At 42.0% G+C, this 17380-nt stretch overlaps 1 protein-coding gene across 1 annotated transcript in view; it reads left to right on the forward strand.

The window, feature by feature from the left end:
* Sptz (zinc finger FYVE-type containing 26 spastizin) overlaps positions 1-17380 on the forward strand; it is a 109441-nt gene that overhangs the window by 74947 nt on the left and 17114 nt on the right. Inside the window, exons 5-6 of the mRNA XM_080283608.1 lie at positions 11058-11178; positions 14213-17341. Coding sequence (XP_080139734.1) covers positions 11058-11178; positions 14213-17341 — 3250 coding nt within the window. The remainder of the gene's footprint in view (positions 1-11057; positions 11179-14212; positions 17342-17380) is intronic.

A 17380-nucleotide genomic window follows, 5' to 3' on the forward strand; every position in this document is an offset into this window, starting at 1 on the left:
AGTACTTGGACCAATACTTTGTATTATCTATATAAATGATATTGATGAGGGTCTGAATTGTAAAGTATCCAGATTTGCAGATGATACTAAAATAACCAGTTAAGTAACTTCAAGATTACAGTGGCAGCAGTTGCAAAATGACCTTAATATTTTAGCAAGCTGGGCAGAAAACTGGCAAATGAAGTTCAACACAGAAAAATGTAAAGTACTTCATATTGGAAGTAACAACGTCCATGCAAATTACAAAATGAACAATATCCCGTTATCAAGTACAGACAGTGGAAAGGATCTTGATGTGATCATATCAAATGACCTAAAACCAAGTAAGCAGTGCATCAAGGTGGTTAAAATTGCAAACAAGCTTGTGGGTTTTATTGGAAAATCTTTTGAGTTTAAATTGAAAAAAATCATACTTGCCTTGTACACCTCACTAGTACGCCCCGATCTTGAGCATTGTGTGCAATTGTGGTCTCTGTACTACAGAAAGGACGTTGAAAAATTAGAGAAAATACAGTGAAGAATCACAAAAATGGTACCACAACTTAGAAACAAACTATATGAGGAACCCCTTGAAGAACTTAAATTATTTAGCCTAACAAAGCACAGGTTAAGAGTTGACCTTATTGAAGTTTTCAAAATCATGAAGGGATATGACAGCTTAGACATGAATAAATATTTTGATATAGACCGGTCAAGCCAAACCAGAAGTAATGTCTGCAAAATTATGGGAAAGTGTTTCCAGTCCCATGAAGCAAAATACTTCTTCTTCAACAGAGTCGTAAATATCTGGAACAGATTACCCTCAGATATCGTGAACAGTATCTCAATTAAGACATTAAAAAACAGAATAGATAAGTATGGTATTTGCACGAGAATCCTCAGCTGACTTTTTCTGTCCGAATAACTTGCTTTTATAGCTATGTGTAAGTTCATTCCCCTTTTGTCTACAAGACACCCTGTAAACAACGTACCTGTACATAGCTTCGCGTCACGGCAATATATATTTTTCAATTTATTCAATTCCAATAAAGTAATATAAGCACAGATTAGGATCTGCACAGATAGCCCTGAGTTAACGGTCACTACTCTTACTTTCGACCTGTGATGGGCTGTGGATCACTGAGGGTCCTGTTAGCCAAGTGACCACCATCGGGATTTTGTGAATGTACCAGGGGTCACTGCATCAGGAGGAAACTTGTGTACTTGTCCCAATGGGAGAGTTCCTTGTCTCAGTTGAGTGAACGGAGCTAGGGCCTGATTGACTGCTCCCTGCCTTAAAAGCACCAGGCAAGGCTGCTGCACCACCCCTAGACATCCACACTGTGCAGTCCCCTCGTGTCTACAAGATGTCCCGTAAACTTAGCTTACCTGTACATAGCATCACATCGTCATTATACATTTTTCAGTTCACTCAATGCAAATAAGGTAATATATGCACAGATTAGGATCTGCACAGATAGCCCTGAGTTAACGGTCACCACTCTTACTTTCGACCTGTGATGGGCTGTGGATCACTGAGGGTCCTTGTTAGCCAAGTGACCACCTTCGGGATTTTTTTAATGTACCAGGGGTCACTGCTTCAGGGGTCACTGCTTCAGGAGGAGACTTGTGTACAGTGCTCGTCAGAAGTATCGAGTGCCTATGGCAGGGCACGCAATACTTTGGCGAAAAAAGAATCACCCGTTTTTGGTACTAAAAATTGAGCCAGATGTTTGGGGCTCTAACATGACGTCACAGGTGCTTGAGGCCTTACTGCGCACAGGTTGGCTCCCGCCTCAGTTGCCTACGGGCTGCGTGAGAGAGAGGAATTCCGCCGCGTCTCCCTCTCTTCTTGCGCCATTTTTTACCTAGTGTCCCTCAATGTTGTGGCTTTCGCCACTTTGTTATGGCCCCTACCTGTGAACTTCTGAGTGAAATCATATCCCAGATCATTGCTGTAAAGGAGGTAGGCCACCCCACGAAGGAAATTAGTGAATTGGTTGGTGTGGCTCGATTGACAGTGCGTAGGTGGTGCACCCATTTTTGAGTGGAATATAGTGGTGACGTTCCCACAAAGAAACCGCGGTCTGGTAGGCCCAGGAAAACTTTCCTGAGGTCTGTTAATGTGTTAAAACGTGCAGTGGAGTCTAATCCTCATGTGAGTGCAGGGAAAATTAAGGAGAGCAGCCTGAAAGTGTTTGGTGAGGTTTCTGTGCGCACGGTGTCTCGAAGAGTTCATGAACTTGGTTACACAAGTCACAGGCCTGTGAGAAAGCCTCTTCTTACACGTTACCAGCGACTTTGTAGGCTTGCCTTTGCTAACAAGTACCTTAACTGGGGTGAGGACCAATGGTTGTCAGTGTTGTGGTCTGATGAGGTAACGTTTAGTGTTACCTGTAATCGAGGAGCACGGGTGTACCGGCACAAAGGTAATGACTTGCTTGACCTCCGTTACGTGGAGAGCACAGTTAAACACCCTGATTCACTTATGGTGTGGGCTTGTTTCTCTGGTAAAGGTTTGGGGAAGCTTGTTGTGCATCCCAAGAACTGCAGAGTGAATCAGGACGTTTATCTGGAGCTTCTTTGTGATCATTTACCTGAGTCCTTCGAGCTCACAGGTGCACGAGTGTTTCAGCAGGACGGTGCACCTGCTCATAAAGCCAAATCAGTCACCAATTGGCTTCGTGACAGCTAAGTATCATTCATGAAAGACTGGCCAGACAATAGCCCAGACCTCAACCTGATAATAAAACCTCTGGTACCTCATAAAGAAGAATCTCCAAGGGAAGGATGTGAGCTCTCTGCCTAAGCTGGAAGCAGCCATTCGTGACTCCTGGGAGAAGATACCACTCCAGCACCTTAGGAACCTCGCCCTTTTACTTCCACGACGTCTCAGGTACATGAAGAAGCGTAAAAGATACCCTACCAAGCATTAAAGGTAAATAAAATGCATTATTTATATGTTTTTTCAAAGTTGAAAGGTTTGTTTTGTAGGAGGGATGCAGGGCACTCGATACTCTGACGAGCACTGTACTTGTCCCACATGGGAGAGTTCCTCATCTCAGTGGAGTGAACGGATCTAGGGCCTGATTGACTGCCTTAAAAGCGCCGGGCAAGGCTGCCGCACCGTCCCTAAACATCCACTCTGTGCACTGTACATCCACACTGTGCTGTCCCCTTTTGTCTTTGAGACACCCCGTCTTATATGTTTTTCAGTTTCCCCAGTGAAGCACAAATTAGGATCTGCACAGATAGCCCTGAGTTAACGGTCACTACTCTTACTTTCGACCTGTGATGGGCTGTGGATCACTGAGGGTCCCTGTTAGACAAGTGACCACCATCGGGATTTTTAAAATTTACCAGGGGTCACTGCTTCAGGAGGAGACTTACGTACTTGTCCCACATGGGAGAGTTCCTCGTCTCAGTGGAGTGAATGGAGCTAGGGCCTGAATGACTGCTGCCTACTTTAAAAGCGCCAGGCAAGGCTGCCGCACCACCCCTAAACATCCACACTGTGCACTGTGTAGTTTCGACATTATATCTACAGAAGCCTCATTAACTCAATTTACCCGTTTGTAATATCGTGCCGTAACTATTAGTTTATTTGCTTACTTTCTTTTTCAGGTTACTTAGATGGGTAGCTTATAGATAAAGTAGAGTATTATAGAATGTGGCTTTTCCTTTCCAGTATTTCCTGTGGAATTTCCATGTCAGTTTTTCCATACTGCATGGTGGTTTTTCTCACTTTTTCCTAGAGGGTTTGGGGGTAGGGGGAACTTTAATGCTTTACTATCCTTATCCTTCAGCATGTAGAGTTAGATCTTGTAGTCATAGTCTTCCCTTTAACAATCAGCCTTGAAAGGACCATAAGGTCTGTTGCTGTTTGCTTTCGTATGTAATCCTATGTAATCCTCCTCCTCCTCCCTCCACTGGTATAACTCCACTCATCATAATGTTCTACTGTAGTCTGTTTCCATCAAAGATTCCCTGCCACTTCAATTTCTTCAGTTGACTTCATTTTTGTTGTAGAGGGTTGTCTAGAGTTTGGGTCATCCCCTGCATCTTCCCACCCCTCACTGAATTGCTTGTGCTGCTCAGGGACATGTGTACAGAGCACTGTCTGCTCCTTGTACACTTCTTTCAGCATGACATGGGTCTCTGTTGGAGTTTTTCCCGATTCAGCCAGGATCTTAATGTTAGTCCTTTGCTCCGGACTCATTACGATACAGAGTGCACATCACAAGAGTTCCACCTGTAAAAAGAAACCTATTAGGTTAATTGAACCAACACTGGGCTTGTCATATATCCCGACATATAATGTACACTTTTTTTCCTTCTAAAATTTTGCTTAAAAAATCGCATGTCCATTATACCATGAAGGTCATGGTTTGGGGTAGGCCTACGGCTTGAGGTTACTAGTACCCACAAAACTCTACAGTATTTGCCAAATGTCAAAAAATTATTTTGAGGTATGAAAGCCAAGACCACCAAGAGTCAGAACCAAAGATCACTCAGTGGCCTTCTATCTATCTATCTATTGCCAGACACCTTAATCCCGTAATGGGTGGCCACAAACAAATCACCTCCATGTCGCCTTGTCTCCTGCCATTTCACTGCCCCGCTCCCAGCCACATCCACCTCTCTCATATACCTCTCCATTCCATCCCTCCATCTCATCTTTGGCCTCCCCCTCCTTCTCCCCCCTCCACCACACTCACATACACTCTCCTCATCAGTCTTTCACTCTCCATCCTCTCCACATGGCCAAACCACCTCAGTGTGTTTCTCCTAACGCTTCCAATCACATCCACATCCACACCACAATGCTCCGTCACTCCCTCACGTGTCAGTTTGTCCCTCCATGTGACTGCACATGTTCCTCTCAGATAACTAATTTCCACTGCTCTCACTCTTGACTTCTGTCCCTTGAACAAGGTCCAAGCTTCACTTCCATACGTTAGAGTTGGTATCACAATACTGTCATGTAGTAACTTTTTCACTTCCATGCTCACTTCCCAGTTTCCTATCACTGCGTTCAAGGAACCAGCAACCTTTCTTCCTTGTTGTACCCTTTCAAGCACTTCACCCTCTAAACTTCCATCCTTACTCAGTACAGTACGACCCATTTCCTTCTCATCCAACATCACTGTACATTCTCGAAGATCATAACTTTACTCTTCCCTACATTCACCTTTAAATTCCGTTTCTTACATACTCTCCCAAACTCATCCACCAAGCTTTGCAGCTACCCTTCGTTTTCACTTAACAACACAGTATCATCTGCAAACAACAGTACAGGGAGTTTCCAAACACAGCCCTCTCTCACTAGGGCCATGCCAACATCCACTGCCCTACCTAGTATCTCTTTTATAACCCCATCCATTTACAGATTGAAAAACCATGGAGACATAACACATCCCTGTTTCAGTCCAACCGTCAGAGTGAAAAATTCACTCAGTTCACCATCCACACGCACTAATTAAGATTTCAACAATGCAGACTTATATGAGTATGCATTATCATAAATAGTAAACTCTCAGTTATCCATCGTTGCAGTATCTGCCCCAGCGCAATACCCAGTGCGTTTTACTTGGCTCTGTTAACCCGCCCTGTCCCGACCACTTTTTCACCACTGGTACCCCCCAATCCCGACCATTTTTCGACCCTTTTTTTTTTTTTGTTAAAACTTTCGCTTTTGGTCAGAAACAATGGTCAGTGGCAAAGAAATTGTTCCCCGGGGTCCATAATTACCTTAAACAGGTATGCCTTGGTCCCACCTGGCCCCGTGTTCTCCGTAGGCGGTCTGAGCCTCTAACGTTTTCTGTGGTATTATAAGTCTGGGAAGCCAATGAAAGTAAGTAGATATGTATTTATTACAAACATAAAAACATGTGATAAAAGAGTATATTGGATTTTATACAAAAATAGAGCAGAAATAAGCATTGTACCATCGTGCGAAACGAGCAAAATCGGCCAACTTGGTCACGATGAATCGCTAACATTCGAAAATCATGATACATATCATTTTTTTTACTTACATAATACTTCTACAATAACATTATACCATTTTACATTTTATTGAACTGTTTTTACGTATTCACAGGCCTTTTGATAACATTTAGCGTAATGTTAGCGCTTATTTACGTAGTGAGTGAACTCGCTGTGACATGTTGTTTCAACTCGTATTGTGTTTTTTCCACTTACATAATACTTTTCTAGTAACATTATACACTTTTCAACTTTATAGAACTGTTTTGAGATAATTTCAGGCCTTACGTAAATATATAGCGTAATAATAGCGCATAATAACACACACGGTGAAGTCGCTATGACTACTATTTCAACTTACAACCTATTTTTGTACTTATATAATAATTCTCCACTAACATTGCACATGTTTACACTTGATATAATTGATATCACATAATTTCAGAACTTACGATGCAACTGAGCGTCATATTAGCGCGTACTTACACAGGGAGTGTTATCGCGATATCATTTGTTTCATCTTACACTAGTATTCAACTTATAAAATACCTTACTACTAACATTACAACAAATTCCACTTTATATAATTCCTATCACATACATACTGACCAGAATGTGGGTGTACTCATGACATCAATTATTACAACTTACACTATTGTTCAACTTATACATTTTATTCATGCTAACATTACACCCGTTTCCACTTTATATTCTTGCTATCACATATTTACTGACCAGAGTGTTATACTGAGCGTCATATTTTCGCAGATTTACACAGTGGGTGTACTCATGACATCAATTATTACAACTTACACTGTTTTTCAACTTATACGTTTTATTCATGTTAACATTACACCCTTTTCCACTTTATATTCTTGCTATCACATATTTACTGACCAGAGTGTTATACTGAGCGTCATATTTTCGCAGATTTATACAGTGGGTGTAGTTTTCATATCACTTCGTTCAACTTACACTATTTCTCAACTTATACATTACTTTCATGCAAACATTACACCCGTTTCAAGTTTATATAAGACTTGGCACATACTGACTGGCCTTACCATTATACTGAGCATCATATCGCCATCCCACACAGTTTCAGTAGTGTAGGAAGTTATGGTACTCTCTGAAACATGGCTGAAGGCACAACGCAACATTGGTGGTGGTGGGGGGGGTGGAGAGCGGCGCCTTTCATCACTCGCACTTCTCTTCCCTCTCCCTTTTCCTTTACCCTTTCCCTTCCCTTTCCTTCCTTTCCCCACATCCTGGGGCTGTGTGGAGGAAGTTTGTGAATATTGTATGGCGAAAGACGTGCTGGGGAGTGGCTCCACCTCCTCTCCCCTAGGCCTACGTGCACCACGCGCTCGTGCTGCCTCCCTCACACCACTTCCCTTTCACCCCGCACTCCCACCACACCACTTTCGCCTTCCCCAGACAAAACACTAGGCCATACTTTATTTGCCTTCTCGCCCCACCTTCTGATCCTCGGGGTGAGATTTTTTCCTTCCCCAACCACGAGGCAACATCACGTCCTAAGCCGCCGTCATCGTCATCGTCCTCGTCCTCATCCTCGTCCTCATCAGAATCTCTCTCTAGGGGATGGAGAGTGGTCCATGCAGGTGTTTTGGGTGCAGGCTGGCCTTCCCTTGCCTTACGATACGTGACATACCGCTTTTTCCGGGGCGAAGGGACCTCCTCATCACTGCTTGTTATTTCCTCCTCAGGCTGCACATAATCTCGATCCACCACATCATCATCAAGTGGAGAATCACTATCTCCAGTGAAGGCATCCAGGGCGGATTGTATTTCGTCGTCTGAGAGACCTTTACGCGCCATGTCTGACCTGGGTCACTGCTAACAGGTGAGTGACCGAGACAAGGGCGAGCACAGGTCATGCGGGGTCTGGGACGCTGCCCGCCTGGGGGCAGGTAGGGGAGGCTTGGGTACGTGGGCGAATCGAAAATCTCGCGCGAATTTTGAAAATTGTGGAAATTATGAACCTTGCAATTGCAGGACGTTGAAGTACGTCAACGGGATTGGCAGTGACATAACGTGAGGACGTGGAAGTACGTCGACGGGACGCCGCGGGTTAAAACAATATCTGGCAAAATTAGGCAATATTTGGTCCAGAGACGGGAAGCAGTTAGCAGTATTATGCACTTTCCAGCAGTGTGGTGTATCATCCGGCTCAGACATGGGATCCAATTGGCGTGTGGGCAGACCCTGCAATGCGCCAGTCAATCATAATGTGCTGCGGGAGCAGCCCACTTAGCATACCAAGCCTACTGTCGCTCTCTAAATTCTTCCATGGATGCCGTACAATGAGGACATATCTGTGCTCTGCTCTTGTGACTCATGCAGTGGCTAAACCCTAGTGCAATAACTTAGTCTGTGGCCTCTCATGCGTTGTTTGTTGCTGTCGTGCTGTGACTAACCATGTGGCCCCTCAGTGCTCTATGCTTTAGTGCAATGGCCACCATATGGTGAGGACGTATCTGGGCATATGTACGTTCTGTCTATGCCAGCACTAGGTGATAACAGTATTATTATATTAAGTCCTGTATTACTGTACAGTACTATATGTACTGTATCAATACAGTATTGTATTTTATGCTTAGTTTTATTGTTTTACTTGTGACTAACCATGTGGCCTCTCAGTGCTCTATGCTTTAGTGCAATGGCCACCATATGGTGAGGACGTATCTGGGCATATTTACGTTCTGTCTATGCCAGCACTAGGTGATAACAGTATTATTATATTAAGTCCTGTATTACTGTACAGTACTATATGTACTGTATCAATACAGTATTGTATTTTATGCTTAGTTTTATTGTTTTACTTGTGGGTAATATTGTAAGAAAGTTTTTAGGGTAGAGGATTGTGATGGATAGCGTAGGGTGGTGACATTTTATCCAGCTCATCACGGAATGGATAGCCAATTAGGGGTACCGACACGGTATCCAGCATTTTTGCAATATCGTGTGGGTGTTTGGCTGAATTATGCCAGATAATTCAGAGATTACTACAGTTTAATTCATAATTATTTTCCCAAAGAACTTATTGGTGGATATTGAATGTGAATAATTAGTAAATTAAATTGAATATACAGTAAGACCTCCCTATAACAGACTAATTTGGGCCTAAACCATTCCAAAAAATGCAAAATTCTGATAAAAGCGACATCCGGACTTCCCCCAGCTAATCCAGACTTTTTCTGATATATCAGACATTAGTCTAGATTACATGAACAGTTTTTAAACTGTTTTGACTACCAATGCAGTACTGTACTATGTTATAACTTCACTACAGTAATCAAATGGTGTAATATATATAATAATACTACAGTATACTGTACACTAATAAACATGTCTTTTATTTACTTTATTGTGGTGAACACAACTACAGTGGTCAGGCAGTCCAGACTGCCCCTGGCTTTATCAGACTTTTTCCGATATATAGGAATTTAGTCTGGTAGCTCCCCGAGTCCGATAAAAGTGGATTCCGGTCTATTAAAGTCCGTTATATCGAGGTTTCACTGTATTTATTTTTTCCTAAATATTCCTTGTCAAATCATGGGCACGTATGATACACCAGTGCATGTTATATGTCAGGAAATATGGGATTTATTGTTCAGATGTTGTGCAGTGCTATGATGCATTTCATTTGTATGTGGCTGCTGAGTTGCATATTCAGCAACCTTTGTCTTTTTTATTCATATTCCCCAAGCTTCCTGGTTAACTGGGATTATACTGTACTACTACTAGCAGTAATCTGGTCTTTTGTTTTTCAAAAGTGCCAGTTCTTCCTTTAAGGAATTCACTAGTGCTTGATACACATTCACGCTTTTACAGTTACAAGAATTGTGACATCACTCCTGTACAATATAAACTTCATCAGTAGGAGTGGCAGCACTTAAATCGTATAATCATGTCACAATATCTTTTTCCAGATCATAGTTTCTTGAAATGAGAAAGGCCTTGAGCTGCCCATTTAAAGATTCAGCAGAAGTCAGTAACCTCATGGATAATGGTACTTTACTGCATGTCCTAGAGGCTGTATGAAAAAATGATGAGTCAGAGAAAGATGGCTGATGAAGAGTTTCAGGTGCATCAAGACACAAGCAGTCATCTTCACTTTGTAACAACACACCTGGGCCTGCCAACTGAAGTTTAACCATTCAGCAAGATATTTTGATCTGCCAAACACAAAAACCTTGAATAAGGCACAGTTTAAGTACAGTTCTTCCCCTTACTAGCAACCAGTGGAACTCAGTCAGAAATTATGTAGTTCGAGTTCTTGGAAGGAGGCCAAAGAAAGCCTTGTAGTTCAATTCAGCGCAGACTAAACCTTCTTTAGTAGATTATTCAGAAGGCAGTCCATAACAAGTTACAGTAGCTTATATAAGAAAAGATCATTGCAAAGGCAAGTGCCAAGAGGAAATGCCTATTCAGATATTGTCTTAGAGTGCAATTTTTTTATGTGCATATTTCAGTCTCAGACAACTTGATTAATATGATCCCTTTAATTTACCTTTGAATTGAAATATACACCCAAGTTTCAGACAGAACTGGTTGGATGAAGTTGTGATTTGCCAGTCTTCAGAGTCAGAGCATTATGTGTGTTTCCACTCTTGCTGTTTCCAGGAATAATGATGATACTGTTTTGCCATCATTCATTAAAGTCCCCTCTTTGCCATTCAGCCCATAATATCAGTCATCAGGGATTCCAGTTTCTTCTTGGTATCATTAAGATCCATCATCTTAACAAAAAGTTGAGTGTCACAAGCATAAAAATGATAGGAAACATCATGTTTATCAAGTAGAGATGATAAACTACTAGTGAAGGCGTCATCTGAATAAATATGGCTAAGATACATTTCTGTGAAGAGGAGAATGATTGGAAGAAATCAAACAGCCTTTAATTTGTTATAAATGTTTACATTATCAGTGGACAGTGTTGTATTTTGTTGTGATGATGGCCAGCCTTTGTTAAAAACTCATTGCTTGGTGATGGCCAATATGAGAACATAAAGGTTTGGAAAAGGTGTACTTAAAATTAATGGTTATCTTGTAATGATTCATTTCAGAGCATGGCCTGTGACCCCTGCTGTAGAACTTCTGACCTTAGTGGCTCATGACCCCAACCTCACCACACACAAGCAAGATTGGGCCACTAGGAGAGCTGACATCATTAAACTGTATGACAAGGTACCTGGTGTTAACTGTTTGTTTTTTATAAATAGTAAGTTTCTTTTTTCCAGGTTGGATTTACAGTTATTATACAAAGTATGCACCTGAGGAGTCATTGTGTTCTGGCAGTAGCCACAAATCTAGTGACATATGGTAACCTACTCCAGCTGATGCTAAAGCAATTTACTGGTCAAAAGGAAACTTCCCATCATCCAAGAGTTGAAAACTTCTGTAAATTCCCCATTTAATACACACTGATTTATACAAGCTTCTGATTGGGCACACAAAACCTTGTCCATAATCACTGCCTGGTATACTGACCAAAGCATGGTTAAATTCTGTTAAATTGCAATTTATGTGCATAAGTTTCCTTCATTTCTTTAATTTGACAGAGTTCATAGGGTGTGACCACAGGGAAAAGGATTGAATAAGGAGGCTGCCAGAGATCAAGCAGTTTGGAGAGCCTCCATTAGGTGACCAAGGTCAACTCATGCAAGCATGTTGAAGCCAATAAATGATACAATTTGAACAGATTTTGCTATATGCATGAAAATGTACATGTTACAGTGAGATTATGTTATTTAGAGGAGGCTGCGCCATTATCTCATGTTATTGCATATATGCAACATCCGTCCATCCATCTATCATCCAATCCTATGTTGTCCCATGAAGAGTGCAGGAGCCTGGGGCTATGCAAGTTGGTCCTTACTTTTAAGATGAGAGTGACCAGCCTCACTCATCTGTGAGTGGCACTACGTGAGCAGTAAACCCCAACGACCCCTTACATATAGAAGCGCATAAAACAGGGGACCAGATTGCCATAAAAAGGGATCTTCCCAGTTTAGCTGAATATTCAATATAGCACACATGATAGTGGCAGAATTATTGCATTAAATCCAGGATTTACTGTATATATCAGTTAACTCATAAATGGTACTGTTGACATGTTATACAGTACTTTGATCATTGTGAGTCTATATTGCTTGAGTCAAATTTTCTGACTTATTGTTGATAAATGTCTTGAAGGGAAAGAAGCTAATGATTTCAATTTAGTGCCTTAGCAACATGAAACGTTTTCCTTTGTGCTGCTTCTATATCATGCCTTCCCGGGGTCCAGTAAAACTTTACAGACTTGTGTGGGTGTTTTGATTTTTAGAGGTGTGAATGAAGAATGTGAAAGATCAGATCAGAATAGTGAAAGTATTTAAGGAAGTATGGTAGAGTGCAGTAGGACTGTGTGAGACAAATATGAGTGGGAGTAAGTTGGTAACTTGACTACTTCAGAGATGGTTTGTTGATGAATGATGAATGGTGAGAGGATGAATAGTGAACGGTGAGAGGAGTGACTTAGTATTAATGACCCAATTCAAGATGCATGTGTGTCAAGTTTAAGAGTGAATTAGTGAAATGACTGATTCATGCATACTCATTTTGTAATGATGAGGTATTGAAAGAAGGACAGGTTTTGAGGCCAGCAGAATAGGATAGCAAAATACTTGCCAAGGAATTATGTAGTGCAGTGATGGGAGATCTAAACTGATAAAGTTGACACAGGCCCTGTGGATGATGTAATGGGTCATTTTTGAGTACCTTGGAAAAATGGTAACAGACAACAAGTGAAGGACATGTTCCATGAAAATAAATTATACATTGTTAATGAATTATTACAGCACACAAGAATTATATACAGTGCTTATACACTGCCTGGTATAGAGAGGCTGGAGATAATGTTGAAAAACCTTTACTGATGTGCTTGTAGAAACGATGATGCTTGACAGTGTCATTGACTTTGGAGTGAGGAGAAAATAGTGTGGATGATTGTCTGACCATGTTGCTGTATTTTTGTATGCAAGGTGACAGTGAGATGAGCTTGGAGGATAAGAAGAGTAAGGAAAAACTTGGTGAGATGTGAAGGTTGAAGAGCAGAGGAAGGAAAATGAAGAAATGGTGTGAATATAAGAAAGGAGCTTGGTGAAAGAAAGGAATTTAGATATTTTGCAGTAAGTGTTATTTGCATTGCATGATTAGATGATGATGGAATGATGGTTATTTGCATTTGCATTGTTAATGATAACCCAAAATTTCCCCTTTCATTCTTCATCTGCTACTTTACGTAAAGCTACTTGCAGTTAACTAGCAGAAGAATGCAACCCAAACCCTCATAATCACACCGATAGCAGCAGCTTTACACTGGAGGCTTGGTGAGGCATCCAGAATGACAAGTGTAAATTCAGTCCAACATGTTGGTGTTCTTCATTATTCCCAGTCATGATTTGGAGACGTATTTAATCCAATACGATAACCATCTTTATCCCATCAACCACAGTCTTGGTGCACCATGTGTGTCCATCACTCAGGCCCTTTTTACACCATCAAAAGCATAAGGGCTTAGGGCTAGGCTGCTCAATCCAGGCACTAGTGAGTTTAGTCAGTCATCCGTGAACAATGTTATGTAAGCAGTGAACTTCAGGTGCCCCTAGGACTGAATCTATATTGCAAAGTGATCAAAATGGGTGGAAGAAGTATAAAAAAGGAAGTGAATGTCTAAGGTTTTGCACCCCTTTTTCTGGTATTTAGCCAGTGGAATGACTGTCTAACAGGTTTATTTGAAGTGCAACGAAGCAGTTCAAAAATAAAAGTAGATGATTATTGCTCTTAGGAGGACCCAGAATTCCAAAGACTAGAATGATGTGTGAATGTTGTGCTGTCCATTTCACTGAGCAATTTTTTTTTTTTTTTTTTTTTTTTTTTTTTTTTTTTTTACAGATCCCATATCTCCCCATCTCTTTGCATGGGACTAAGGTTTGGGTTGATGATGATAATGAAAAGGTTTGGAATGATGATGATGATGATGATAAAGTTTGGAATGATGATATGGATGATAAGGTTTGGAATGATGATGATGATATGGTTTGGAATGATGATGATGATATGGTTTGGAATGATGATGATATGGTTTGAGATGATGATGATAATGTTGATAACAATAATGATGATGATGATGGTAGTTTTGAACATTATCTTCATCTAACTAGACTTATTCTCCTTGCAGATAGCACTTGTAGGAAGAGAATTTTGTGGTCAGTGGCAGGATGTGGAGGTGGTATCATCTGAGCGTCCTGCAGAATTGCTTCACCACCTTATCCATAAGAAGCAGTTCCGCCTCAGTGTTCAGTGGTCTGACTATCACCAGACTGATGATGAGTTAAGACAATTGATTGACCAAAGCTATCTCATGGACGTCTTAGACAAGACCACCCCAGATTTCACCTCTGCTAGGAAAGTCATTAATATCCTAAGTTATCAGGATTTTGCTTTCATTCTTAAGGAATTGCTTCAAAAGCTTCCTAGTATACCAACACGAAGATTCCTCATTGAAGAATTTTTGAAGAGAAAATTCTCAGAAACCCCACAACTTGGGATGGAAGCTAATACTGAACTTGACAACCAGAATTCAACAAATGAACAAATAGCAACTGGCAGTAAGAAAACCAAAGGCTGGTCAGGTTTGCCTCCAGTAGATGTGAGAAATCTGCTCCAAGAGGTGATGGGTCTAATTCTTTTGGAGGATGTGGCACCTGGAGCCACAGACAGATTCCAACTCAGTCACTTAGTATCAGCTCCACATCTTATCATAGAGCAGTGGCTCATGAATGTCAGGTTGGAAGCCATTGAAAAGGCTCTTAAAGTTTTGGGTCCGTACTTGGACATGGTTGACGCTGAGATGCAGCTTAAATCCAGCAACACTGATGCTTGTGAGGTTGAATGCAATGGTCTCAGCAGGCATGTCCTCAACCAGCTGTTTGAAACCTATGCAGCTAAATCACTGGATACAACAGGTGTTCAGCTGACCCTTAAGTCTCAACCAACAACTGATAAACTGCCTAGAAAATTTGTGATGCCCTCTGAACCTCCCCGTCAGGAGGATTGGATACCAGATGCAGAAGTAAGGAAGTGTCCAGTATGTGAAGTTGCAATTTTTTCAATGTTCTGCCGCCGCCATCACTGTCGTCGGTGTGGCCGTGTGGTGTGTGGTTCTTGCTCTCGCCACCGTGGTCCTGTACAGGGCTATGGTGATTTGATGGTGCGAGTGTGCTTAGAGTGTTATAAACAGACCAAGGAAATAAATCTGAACACATACATTCAGGTGCGGCCACTGAGGGATGGTTTGTATGATGCAGTGTCAGTGGGATCTGATGAGGATCCTAGTGCCAATGGGGGTGCCTCTTGGGCCAGTGAGGGTGAGGGTGGATGGTACCTCACTACAGATATTCACCATAATGACATAATTAGGCATGAGTTCAGCTTTGACTATGCCCCATCTCTCAGCCTTTGCCTTGCTATACTGGCTCTCCATTGCAACCACAGAGACGCAGCCATTTGCACTGTCAGGCTCTCTCACTGCTTATTCATTCTTCTCATTTCATCCTTTAAATCAAAAACTGCAACAGTGGATCACACATTCATATTGTCAATGATTCAGACTCTCTTGACTTCAGCCAAAGTGAGGTTTGGAAATGTTGGTGAACAACGGGGAATTGGACTCTGTGAGTACTATACTCAGTGGGTAGATTTGCTTTCAGTTTTGATAAAGTCTAATTGCAATCAGCTGATCTCAGAGGATGCCTTAGAAAATATGCTGCTAATTGGAGATTTACGTATGAAAAATTTAATATGTGAAGATGATGTTGGGTCAGTGTTGGAGAAGCAGTTAAGATTGGAGTTTGTTCACATGAGATGGCTTCGTGACTCCCTAGTGAAGAAGTACATGTGGGAGTTGGCCTTAGATGTGTCCACTAAGGCTGGCCTGGAGACAAATGGTGTGTGGGGAGCATGGGCCATGGCTTCACTTAAAGCTGGTGATTATCCAGGGGCACGGGAACGTTTTTCCAGAGTACTTGAGAGACCTGTGGATAAGAACAGACCTTGCAAATCTTCACTTTTACCTGAGGTCATAAAGTACTTGGAGACTAATCCATTCCATGTAGATCAGGAGGTAATGGATCGAGCTCAGCGGACTCGTGCTAGTGTCATGATGGCTGACCACACGCAAGTCTCACCTTCACAAGCCTTGGTTGTCCTGCATACACTGAATAACCTGCACAGAATTGCAGATGGCAGTCTCACCATTAGGGAACCCTACCAGAGGCAGCTGTCTGGTCAAAGGAGCAGAAGGACAAACTCTTGCAGGCTTGAACCTATATTTCATATAGAATGCAAGTACTATCTTAGTTTGTATGGTAATCATGCTATGACACTACAGTACTTCATGAGAAACAGGCAGATGCAAGAGTGTGTTGAGTACCTCCTGTCAGAAAATGTTAAAGGAGAAATATTCATAAAGGACGTGTTGGTACCATGCCTGAGACGTGGTCAACATGGCAATCTCATAACAAGCCTTTCTGCCTCTGATCCCCATATGAACAGGTGGGGGAAGCTCATTTTTGGAGGATGTCGATGGCTGGAGCGCCAGGGGTGGTGGAACTGCCTGCTGTCACTCCAGGAGGCCCTTGGAGACAAATTGCGAGCAGCCATGACCCTCTTAAGGATGTACACAGACAATGCCACCAACTTTGCCACTCTAGCCAGCAGGTCAGACCTGGTGACATCTGCTCTTTCTCACCTCCAAGCTCACCTGGATGATCAAGCACTCTCACCTGTCACAGTAAAAAGGAAAGCATATGATTTGAATATGTCTCCCTGGCAGGTCAATCAAACTATCAACATGCTTACACTTCAGATTGATGTTACCAAATTCATTTCCAGCTGTGAATCCAAAGGGGATGATATAAGAGTGTTGCTTCAGACAGTTCATAAGCTGGGTGTCATGAAGCACAAACATCTTCCCACTCTTCTCTCAGGCAATGATGAAAAACTGGCCATAGTCATCTTGCTTATTTGTGGAACACCAATTGTAGCCAATGGTCTTAACCTTGCTTATCGGATAGTTGAAAGGACAAGTCTTCCAGCGGATAAGCTAGTGTCACTCTGCTGTCAAGTAATGTGGGAAAGGGGTAGCTTGGAACAGGTGGAGGCAGTGGTAAGAGGATTGCAGGAGTGGGAGATGGTGACTTCTGATGTGTGTGATGCAGCTCTGCGACCCACACTCATTGCAGCTGCCTCCACTAATAGTTCACATCTCGATGCCCTTGTCAAACTTCTTTCCTCAGACAAGGCAAAGGTATGTTGCTCCAGTACTGTAAATGATAATGATCCAGTA

The sequence above is a fragment of the Coenobita brevimanus genome, chromosome 98 (genome assembly GCF_032717465.1).
Source record: "Coenobita brevimanus isolate Jiangsu-jjx chromosome 98, ASM3271746v2, whole genome shotgun sequence".
Lineage (NCBI taxonomy): Eukaryota > Metazoa > Arthropoda > Malacostraca > Decapoda > Coenobitidae > Coenobita > Coenobita brevimanus.